The 10,817-nt window shown below is 44.4% G+C and overlaps 2 protein-coding genes across 8 annotated transcripts in view; one reads left to right on the top strand and one right to left on the bottom strand.

Annotated features, from left to right (window-relative positions):
* The first annotated feature begins 112 nt into the window (after positions 1–112).
* Positions 113–3,242, top strand: LOC118511999 (probable RNA-binding protein 19). Its single transcript, XM_036055741.1, has 5 exons — positions 113–253; positions 319–1,359; positions 1,432–1,984; positions 2,051–2,663; positions 2,742–3,242. The coding sequence occupies exons 1-5, from the start codon at positions 218–220 to the stop codon at positions 3,112–3,114; spliced, it is 2,616 nt and encodes an 871-aa protein (XP_035911634.1). The 5' UTR covers positions 113–217; the 3' UTR covers positions 3,115–3,242.
* A 3,049-nt stretch (positions 3,243–6,291) lies between these two features.
* Positions 6,292–10,817, bottom strand: part of LOC118512003 (GTP-binding protein Di-Ras1) — a 52,310-nt gene continuing 47,784 nt past the window's right edge. For all 7 annotated transcript variants that reach the window (XM_036055756.1, XM_036055761.1, XM_036055758.1 and 4 more), the window contains one exon: positions 6,292–10,781. In XM_036055756.1, coding sequence (XP_035911649.1) covers positions 10,700–10,781 — 82 coding nt within the window. In that variant the 3' untranslated portion in view covers positions 6,292–10,699. The remainder of the gene's footprint in view (positions 10,782–10,817) is intronic.

Below are 10,817 nucleotides of genomic sequence, written 5' to 3'. Positions count from 1 at the left end.
AAATCTGCTGCGATGCGCATAATTTTTACCTAACCACCGAAAACATTGTGAGTTTCAACTTCTTTAAATGCAAGCCGTTCTGTCAGCGGTTTGTTTACATTTGATCTGCAACTGTCACTTTGCTCGAGATGAAGCGACCGCTGCAACAACCACGTTTTCCTCACATTGTTTTGATTTTTACACAGCGCAGAACCGCGCCGTGTTGTGTTAGATAAAAATGTCTCGTATTATCGTTAAAAACATCCCAAACGGGGTAAGTCTTGCAAAATCATCTGTAACAATTACACTCTACAGTTATAATTACACCCTGCATTGCAGTTCGAGGAGACAAAACTTCGGAACCACTTCAGCACGTGTGGCATCATCACGGACGTACAGTTGAAATATACACCGGAAGGGAAATTTCGAAATTTTGGCTACATCGGCTTCCAGACCGATGAACAGGCCGAGAAAGCGATCAAACATTTCGACAACAGCTTCATCCGAACGTCCAAAATAGCGGTATCTGCGTGTGTGCCGCTTAGCGAAACGAAAAAACTGAAAGTATGGAGCAAACATGCCAAAAACCGATCGGAACCGGTTCCACCGGAAAAGGAAGAGAGGCAAACGGAGGAGCCCAAGGAGAAGCCCAAGGAGAAGCCCAAACCACAGACGGCAAAGGATGTGCTCGGCCAGTATCAGAACGATCCCCAGTTTCAGGAGTTTCTGGACGCACACAAACGGGCTGGGAAAACCATATGGGACAATCAATTGCAACAAAAGTCCAACGATACAGATGCTGCTCCTGCTGGTGGTGAGAAAAAACCAGCCAGCGATGATTCTGCCGTAGATGTTGAGCCTTCAGAGAAATCGAAACCGAGCAAAAAACCGGAAAAGAAGAAGGAGCAGAAACCGCTGATTCCATTGTTTGTGGCCAAGATGCAGAACTTGCCGTCGCGAATAAAGCGGCAAGCGATAATCCGCTTTTTCAAAACCGTAAAACCCCACTCGGTGCGTGTTCCACCGAAAATCGAAGGTATCGCTTTCGTTGGCTTTAAAATGGAGTCCGAGCTGCAGAAGGCGCTCCTGATGGACAAAAGCTTTCTGGGCGGTAAGCAGGTTCGAATAGTGGACTACACGGAACATAACAATCTAGCAGTCGCGCATGCAAAAAATGATCCTGCAGCTAAAAAGCTATCAAAATGGGAACGACAGGCGAAAGCAAACGCGTCCGGTGAGGCGATCTGCGAGTCCGGCAAATTGTTCTTCCGCAATCTGTCCTACGCGGTGAAGGAAGAGGACATTCGAGCGTTGTTTGAGCAGTACGGGCCAGTGACGGAGGTTGATGTACCGATTGATTCAGTCACACGCAAATTGAAGGTAAGACCAAAGAGGACTTCCAAGCCACTGTGAAGTGGCCGCGTTTACTTTTGTGTTTTATGTTTTCGCTAGGGTTTCGGCACAGTAACGTTCATGATTCCGGAACATGCTGTTACGGCGTACAACGAGCTGAACGGCACATTCCTTCAGGGTCGCATGTTTCACATCCTACCGGCCAAAGTGTCGGACGATCCAGACACTAAGGAGGGCGATGAGCATGGTAGCGACTACCAGAAGAAGAAGGAACAGACACTGAAGAAAACGGCACAATCAAGCCACAACTGGAACACTCTGTTCATTGGGGAGAATGCGGTTGCCGAAGCGGTAGCAAAGAAGTACGGCACCAGCAAGGAACAGATACTCGTATCGTCCGAAGGTGAGACGAGTGCAGCCGTCCGGTTAGCGCTCGGCGAAACGGAACTGGTGCTGGAAATGCAAACCTTTCTGCAGGAAAACAACATATCGCTGGAAGCATTTAACTCGACCGATGGGAAGACGAAACGTTCGAACACGGTGATACTGGTGAAGAATCTTGCGCCGGGCTGTACGGTGGCCGCTCTACGTCAGCTGTTCGCTCCGTTTGGGCTGTTGGGGCGTGTAGTGTTACCGCCGAGTGCTGTTACAGGTAAGCTCATACAGCAGATTTATTCCTTGCGTGCGAAAAGATAACTATATAATCGTTCCATTGCAGCCGTAATCGAATTTCTCGATCCCAGCGAAGCTCGAAAAGCGTTCAAAAAGTTGGCCTACAGTATGTTTCAATCGCTGCCCTTATACCTTGAGTGGGCACCATCAGGCACCTTTACAACACCTCCACCGGATCCTTCCGAGATCAAGAAAGATTCTGAGGCAACCGTACCGAGCTCTGTGCAGGTGAAGGAGGAAAAGCCAGACCTGGTGGACGATACGGAACCGGAGGACGGCACAACACTGTTCATCAGAAACCTACCCTTCAGCACCAATGAGGATACAATCCGTGAACGGTTCCGGACCGTTGGTGCCATCCATTCTGTACAGATCGCTCGCAGCAAAGATCTTTCCGGCACCGGGAAGAACGAAAGCCGTGGCTATGGTTTCATACAGTTTAAGCGTCGGCAAGCAGCTGAGTACGCTCTGAAGAACCTCCACTCGGTGGTAATCGATGGGCGGGCGGTAGAGCTGGTGCGCAGTGATCGTACTCTGCAAACGGATCACAATCGGAACGATCGTAAAAAGCCCAAAGCACAGAACCAAACGGGCAGCAAGATCCTTGTGCGCAACATTCCCTTCCAGGCCAGTGCCAAGGAGGTGCGAGATCTGTTCAAGTAAGTACACTCTTTGATGAATGTTTCCTATCGCCCTATACGACCTCCTACATTGTACATTCTCCTATCCAATTGCAGACCCTTCGGTGATATTAAAACACTTCGCTTGCCGAAGAAGATGGCCGCCGGTGCGGATGAAAGCCATCGTGGTTTCGGGTTCGTTGAGTTTGTGGAAGAATCGGATGCAACGCGCGCTTTCAATACGCTTGGTCGCAGTACGCATTTGTACGGTCGGCGGCTTGTGCTGGAGTGGGCCGCACCCGACAACGACGTGGAGGAACTGCGCAAACGAACGGCCGATCAGTTCGGTCACGGTGGATCGAGTGCAAAGCGAACGGCACACGGCAAGGGAGTGCTGTTGACGGAAGAGTTCGTTAGTGCGGCCCAGCGGACAAAGGAAGAGGACGACGATGACTACGATGAGGGGTACGCGAATGGCAGCAGCTTCTAAGCGTAAGTTCGATGTTTGAAATTTCGCAACATACAACTAAATATTTACAAAAAGGTGGAAATTAAATGGATTTGGTGCGACGTGTAATAAAGTGTCCTTTTGCCGAACCTTGGTAAATCGCTCAATAAGCATGGATGACCATTGTGGTCCGGTTAAGATAACAGTTCACAGTCCGAAATTTGAATAATATTTTAAAAGTAAATTTATTTACCCTCCCTTTTTTGTTCTCGATAAATGGAAACATAATAGAATGTCTACAGATGTTCCTATTTGAATTTACTTATTGAAACATTCTCTAGATTAAGCCACCACTAGAAACGTTTTAATATAAGTAAAACTTATTGCTGAATGTTAGCTTTACTCAATTTAAAGTGACAAAGAAAACGTTCCGGAAAATGCCAAAATTTCTGTACAGAACGGATCATGATGACCAACATGGATTAGACGTGTGGATTATAGGCTGTTGGGAGCCTGTGTATGCTGCGCTTTATGTGCCACTCACAGGTAACAGTCGATGGTCACCTTGATGACGTGAGCACCAGGACACAGGTAGCCCATGAGTGTAGGACTTCTCCCTCAACCGGCAACCGGCAACGTATCGTATCCGTTAACAAACGAACGTGAGTTACCGGAATACAAAATAGGCTTATATTTCGTTTTGCTTTAACGTTTACATTACTCATCTGTTCCTTAAAGTTGAACGACTCCAATTCTTCAAACCTAATTCTATAACAGTTCGCACCAACTGAACAGGCGTGCCTCCAGAGAGTGTAGGATTTAGTGATGGGTCATACGACTTTTTTCGAATCGAGTTCGACGCGTGGATGCAACGAGTTCGGGTCGACCCGTAGCAATTTCTGGACGGCCCATGGATTGGATCAGACCGAACCCGTCGAACTCACGGGTCAACCCGAACTCGTTGCACCCACGGATCGACCCGAACTCGGTGGAACTAGGTATACGATCCGAACGATTCCGGGTCGCTTGCGGATGGCTCCCGGTTGGTTCAGCTCGACCCGTCCATCACTAATAGGAAGAGAATTTCTAAAAAGAAGGACATTGGACACGTACCTTACATAAATTCAACAAAATCACATTGAAGGATATGGCTATTACTGGATGACATTGGAAGGAAGATGTAGATCCGCTATTATTCTTCATCTGGAAATTACGTATACACACTCATGTGCCACACCGTGCTGGGGAACACCATAAAGAATATTGCAACATTCAAATGAAGCTTATTCTACTCTTACCTTAAACGATCTGCCAAAGATGATATACGTGGGCCAGTATTGGAGACTGTCATCATATGTTGGTTACTTAGTAGTTCAATATAGCCAATGGTTAACGTACTAGTGATGGGAAAAGTACCGTCAAATAAGTAACGGACCGGTACCTGGTTTGTAAGAAAAAGTACCGGTAACGAAAACCTGGTTACTTTGGACCTGTATGTTGAGTAAGATGGCATGCATTTTAGCAGGTTTTTTGTGCAATTTTAAAAGGTGAATGCGAAAAATCCGCACGGTTTTTACGCTCCGGAACGAAAACCAATTCATTGTTTTTAGTTTTTATTTATCACTTGGTCAAGATAGCTTTTTAACTTTATTATTACCATGGATTGATTATGGCAAAAGATGAATAAGTAAGAGGGAAAGGGAAATTATTGTCTTGGCTGGGAGCTTATGAGGGTACGGCGGGGCGCGCAGAAATGTTTGACGCTCCTCACGAACGTTTTTTGAATTCGTTAGCAGTTATTAACTACATTTAAATATTTTTCCTTTTGAAGTGCGAGAATTACACCTCTTCGCCGTTCGCCATATCACTTCGAATAAAAGTTTCATTACTCTTTCTGCATGTTGCTCGTTTTAATACCTGTCCAATGGAATGAATGTTTATATTATTTGTTTTTTTTTTTTTGTTAATTAATGATGACGGACCGATGCCGTATTGTCACCACCGCATGTGCTGAATATGAATTAAATTCACGAAGAAAACAATTAAACAAAATTAAATAGGAATTTCCTCCTACTTAATTGCCATATCCCGGGCATGCTTGGTTAATTTTTTTGTTTAGTTGTTGTAAAATCATCGAAATATCCTGCCAAAAATTTCCCTGATACAAGTACACCTCTAGCACCATCGTATCAACAGACAGCAATAGACACGAACCAAAACATCGAACATCCTCCAATAGTACTTCAATAGAACCACCGAAGTAGACCTGGAAAACCACACCGCCACATCTCCACTGATCCACAGCCGAGTATGCCCGGGATAAGACAAAAAACAGGGAGGAAATGCCTTGTTAATTGTTTTTTTTTGTCATTTTCATTGTGCATGTGTAATTTTTCAACACTTACGGGGTTGATAATACAGTGCAAGCCGTCATACTTTAATTGTAAATAAGTAAATAAAAAACAAGTAATTTACTTCTTTATTGCATGCATTCTGCCGGGTACAAGTAACGATCCGCGTTTCGTTACCGGGACAAGTAACTGGTCGTCGCCGGTGAAATTTTGTTTTCAAAACATCAAGTTGGTGTTATTAAAAGTAAAAAATAAATTAAAAAAATAATATGTGTCTAAAAGTTCTAATAAATTTCCAAACTCTTTCCAGGTATAGGGATAAATTTGTACCTGTTGTATTCAGATATTTTTCATTTTTGGATCGGGTCTGGAGCGTTACATTATCGTATTTGTTCCGAACCACCAGGTCCAACGGTACTTTCCCTTCACTACAACGTACAGTCCAACATAATTTGTTTTCAATCAGGAATTCCTTTTTGAAATGAATCTATGCTGGTTATGGTAAATGTATGCTTCATATGGCAGGACCACGGTTCAAATCCCATCCCATCACAGTGAGGGCTGCCTATCCAACTATGTGGTATCATTAAGTCTAGTAAGCCAGAATTGGCAGAAGGCATGACCCAAGAGATCGTTAGGCCAAAGAAGAAGAAGAAGAAGAAGAAGAAGAAGAAGAAGAAGAAGAAGAAGAAGAAGAAGAAGAAGAAGAAGAAGAAGAGGACTCGTATATAAGAGGACACTGAATAGAGGTACAGGACATGCCCGAGATTTTACCCAAAAACCTTCACCATGTGATATGAAGGATGGGACACCGTCCTGGCCCCATCTCACCAGCGTTCAATCAACACACATACGCACACGGTACCAGTTTGTATAAGGAAAGGATAATCGAAACAGTTTATTAGTAAGAAATATGTCACCTTCTTATCTAATTACAAATGCAATTGTGGTTGGCTGCCGCTCCCGGTCTGCTGTCTCGCCATCACGCCATCACTTGTTGTATTTGTAAACATTGGTTTGCCTTCTTTACCTTATTTTGATATCTCATAAGTAACAGTTTGTGTATGTTTTGTTTGTTTTGCATCTTCCTAAACGTAAGCTAACTCTCAAATTGGTACGCGCGTCAATCCATTCATTCCCTTTCGTTCCTTGCGCTATTTATTAAGTAACTCTAGACGAGAGCGCAGTTCACAATGTTGTAGCTCACTGTGAGCGGCACCAATGCAAATCGATCCAAATTGAACGATCATCGAATCCCAGTCGAATGTGGTCACGGTCGCAGAGTTAGGGTGGTAAGGGTTGTAATAATTGCTTCTTGAAAGGTGAAAGCCGTCTGCCGCCAGTGGCTGTTTCTAAATGGTTGGTACTTGCCTTCAGTTAATCTATAAAACGATCCTATCCTATGTGCGGATCTGCAATGCCCGTACCATCCGCGCTAGTGGCTAGATGTAAGTGTAGTAAGAGATACTCCCGAACGAGAAGAAGATGTAGCAAATCAGATCAGATGAACAGTTACACCACACACTCACACACACACGTTTTTGACACAACATTCAGACATTTACCGGTACGCCGAGTCATGGCAACTCTAGATATTGTAGATTTCATAAGCCTAGTCTGTGTGGGGATGTGAACTCCGGAAAGGAAAACTGGAGGATGGAATGAATTGGTTCCGAGTGTCTCAACTCAGAACAGAAGCCAACACATTGGGCCACGGGGAAAACCAGGGAACCAGGGATGCTCCAGGGACCATCTCATCAAGGGCCATCATCATCGGTGCAACGAACGGTTACGGTTAAATCACATTGAATGCAAGTGGTGCCGTGTTGCAGTAACTTTCATCTAATTCCACCTAAAACAACAGTCTCTTCGTATTGTGTGAAAAAACGTCCTACGGGTAAATATTGTCCCAACGTACGAACAGCAACTGATGTAACGACGATATGTTATGCCCATACAGTGCGACCTTATCCTCCAAAGTCTAGTGCAAGTTTGATGGGGCCACCACTGGCCCCCATTGGCCGCGAAAATCTGGAAATTGGTTCCTTAAAACAACCGCTACATAACAATGCAACTGATCTTTTCGTCAATCACCTCTTTCGCCCCCACTGTCTCTCTAGCTCTTTAATGCGATACATCGAAAGGACGATTTGAAACGTGTAACCTCAACCCGCTATCAACCACTGGACCTGTTACCCGTTTGCGAGAACCACACAAAACTGCGGCCCCTGCAATCGAGACTGCAGGATGACTCCTTACTATTGCCTAATTGTAACATTTTCTTCACTAATCATCGCTCCGTCCACATGCGCATCGGTTCCACTAGCTTGGGAACATTTCGACAGCCATTTCTAGACATTGGACGTCTAGAATCTTTAGGTTGCGTTCCGCTTCTCACTCTGTCTCTCATTTTGTATCAAACTGTGGGGCTGTTTGATGTGGGGTTTTCTATGTTTTCATCTAACTTTACAATATTTCATGTATTTAATATTTGCCTTTTTTTTGTTTGTTTAAATCCTATAGAGAAATTATTTTTGTTGTTGCTATGTTTATATGGGGATGAGCAGCAATGTGAGCCATTAAGTGTGTAGAGATGGTCGCTGCAGGCTTGAAGGACTGTACTAACGTATGCATTAAAAAATAGTGGGCTGATTTGCACGACATTTCATTCGATGATCCTTTCTCTGAACGAAAACCAATCCAACTGTCCTTAGTCGTTTGTATCGTTATTGGAACTTCATTTAATGATTTGTTCATACTTTAAAATAGCGAGGTGATCTGGGGACCTCTTACAACTGATTCGAATTTAACAACATCTCTTCACTTCTGAAGATGCATCGAAAATGTCAAAAAGGGATAACAGTGTAGAAGGATATTGATTATGAAAGCGGAGGCTCCTTCCCTCGGTGGATCTTTGTTAGAATCTTTAATTGGGAGTTGTTAAGATAGACATTGTCATTCATATGTTCATGTATCAGTCGAAGCTGCCGTACATGTGACCTTCACTAAGAAAAAGCCTCTTGTGATGCTCATTAAAAACATCTTTCCGATGGTGAGCGCGACCAATATCTAAAGGCCTCCCAACAGACCTCAACAGCTGTGAAAGGTTTTTCCTCAATTTGGGCAAATCTCTGTCGAAGCATATAATTTTTCTTGCCTTAACGTCCTGCTAGGTCGTGCCAGGCATCGTATGACTTACTAGACTTCTGAATATCACGCAGCTGGATAGTAAGCCCTCACTACTGGGGAACGGTTCGGAATATTGTCGGAATATCAGACCGACCGATAGAGGACCAATCCGCTGTTGGAGGATCTTATCCAATTATTCTTCTACCAAAGTAGAGTAGCAACTGATCATTGCTTCTGTCAAGGCCTTGAACCGTTGAAGGCGCCTAAACAAGAGTCGAATTTTTGGTATTTCCATGAATGCCAGGGAACCACGTAAGGAAACTGCATCTAGAGCTCAATTTTCGGTAACAGTAAGCACACTAAGCTTCTACGGAGAGTCTCGCAAAAGACCCTGAACGCACAAAGACCTTAAGGCCTCCCAAGGCAATATCCAACCACTGGTCATGATGAGTAACGTCCCAGCTAACTGCACAAAGACTAGTCGGGAAAGGATAACAACCATTTCCCCCAAAGCTAGTCCAGTTTATTTTAAATGCATACTTTAAAAACAAAACTAAATAGTCATTGGCTTTTTCTCTCTCTCTCTCGTACACAGCGATACACTTCAATATGGCGGTCATGTTAGGTGAGGGATTACTACTAGCAGAGGTGATGTCTCTATAATGTTGGATAAGCTCAGCTCGTTTGGACTAGCGTTACAATCTATCTTTATTCTAGCATACTAGGGAACAGCTGCTTGCAGCAGGTAAGTCATTGGTCATACAAGCGTGTGGTGATGCCGTTTAGTATTTAAACCGAAAAGAGGCGTTAAATCATGCACTTAATGCTTTGTGGATAACGATAGGGATGGTTAAGGGCTTAACTGGCTAAAACTTGTCGAGATCATCATGGTTTAAGTTTTGTGTGTGCGTAGCTTAGTTCTTCAAAAGTTTTATCGTAAGTATGGGGTATGTAGTACGTTCAAATCGGGTTCAAAAGTTGTCCTGAAGGTGATTTTTTGGTTTTGCTGTGTCTTTGTTTACCTCTAAATTACTGGATCGGTTCAGTTCCGGTTTTGCCTCAGCCTCACCTCGTTACACATTTATTCAATCTAAATTGTCACTTTACGTGAGCGCTTGAGCCTTGTACATACAGTGAGCAGTAGTGGCAACGATTTTAAACGGCATCAGCTAGAAGTGTCTTACGGTTAAGAAGGTCTTTCGCGGCCCCTGGGAACGCTTGTCAAACACTACGGGAAAATTATTGCTTTTTACAAACATCCTCGACGCTTTTGGAAAGTTTTGCTTACTTTTTCGAACTCGGCCGGATCGCGCCACTCTACTCGGCCGATACTTGCAAAAGGCGATTTTGGGCTGGTTAGTTTTGCTCTCTCTATGGTCTCCATTTTGTTCCACTCGGTCGGGTTTTCATACGATGGTTTTGCTTTTGCTTGTGCCCATAAATTTTAATCCTCTACGGCCAAACGGGCCCGCTTTCGTTTCGTACAGTCACACAACCACAACGGACACAGACACTCACACATACACAGATTGTTGGTTTTCAAACATGACAATGCTTAACCGCAAGGTCCAAATTCGGTCGCTCGGTCGGTCGCTTGTTTCGGGTGCATTCATCAATAATAATGTGCGCGGAGGCTTTCCCTAGCCTATGTCAACAATTGTCCAAAAACACTACTCTAGAACGTCTTCGGATACTACTGCTAGGATCGCCCGCATCTCGCAAAGACGCAAGTAATTCAATTAATATAATTTTCTCAATGTTTCTTCCATTTGTGCCACTAGTCGGATCACAATCGTTCTCGCAATGAGTGACTCGTCGAGCGAGTGGTTTGACTTTCGTTTCTACGACTTTGCAAGGATGGAGTGTTTGTGTGTGTGTGTGTGCACCAGGACCAGGACGCGTGCCCTGGCGAGAGTGCCTTCCGCCATCGTTACTACAACAATATAACAAGAAAAAACGATGTGCAATTTTGTTGCAAGTGTCTGCTGTAAGGGTGTGTTTGTGTGTGTGTGTTCTCAGAAACACGTCCCACTTCCGGTCTTGGCCAAGAATGTAGCTTCCTGCTGCGGCACACCGAACGCTCCACATCATCGTCGAGGGACAGCCATCGAATGCAAATGGTGCAACACCTTCCAACGCGCTCGAATTCATTGAATGTTGCAGTCTTCGGCGCCCGATGCATTCTGTATCTGTTGCTTCGTCTTTCTGGACGATCTTCGGATGAGCGATCTGGAAGGATGGAGGATTGGTGTGTGTGTGTGTGTG

This window comes from Anopheles stephensi, chromosome 3 (assembly GCF_013141755.1).
Source record: "Anopheles stephensi strain Indian chromosome 3, UCI_ANSTEP_V1.0, whole genome shotgun sequence".
In the NCBI taxonomy this organism is placed as follows: Eukaryota; Metazoa; Arthropoda; class Insecta; order Diptera; family Culicidae; genus Anopheles; species Anopheles stephensi.
Note: the sequence above shows the minus strand (reverse complement) of the source record. Positions and strands in the feature narration are given on the sequence as shown.

Bases quoted from the DNA above. Each gene is read 5' to 3' on its own strand.
- LOC118511999 (XM_036055741.1), top strand. From the start codon at position 218: ATGTCTCGTATTATCGTTAAAAACATCCCAAACGGG. The intron at 254-318 runs GTAAGTCTTGCA...CCTGCATTGCAG, and splicing joins TTAAAAACATCCCAAACGGG to TTCGAGGAGACAAAACTTCG. The intron at 1,985-2,050 runs GTAAGCTCATAC...GTTCCATTGCAG, and splicing joins ACCGCCGAGTGCTGTTACAG to CCGTAATCGAATTTCTCGAT.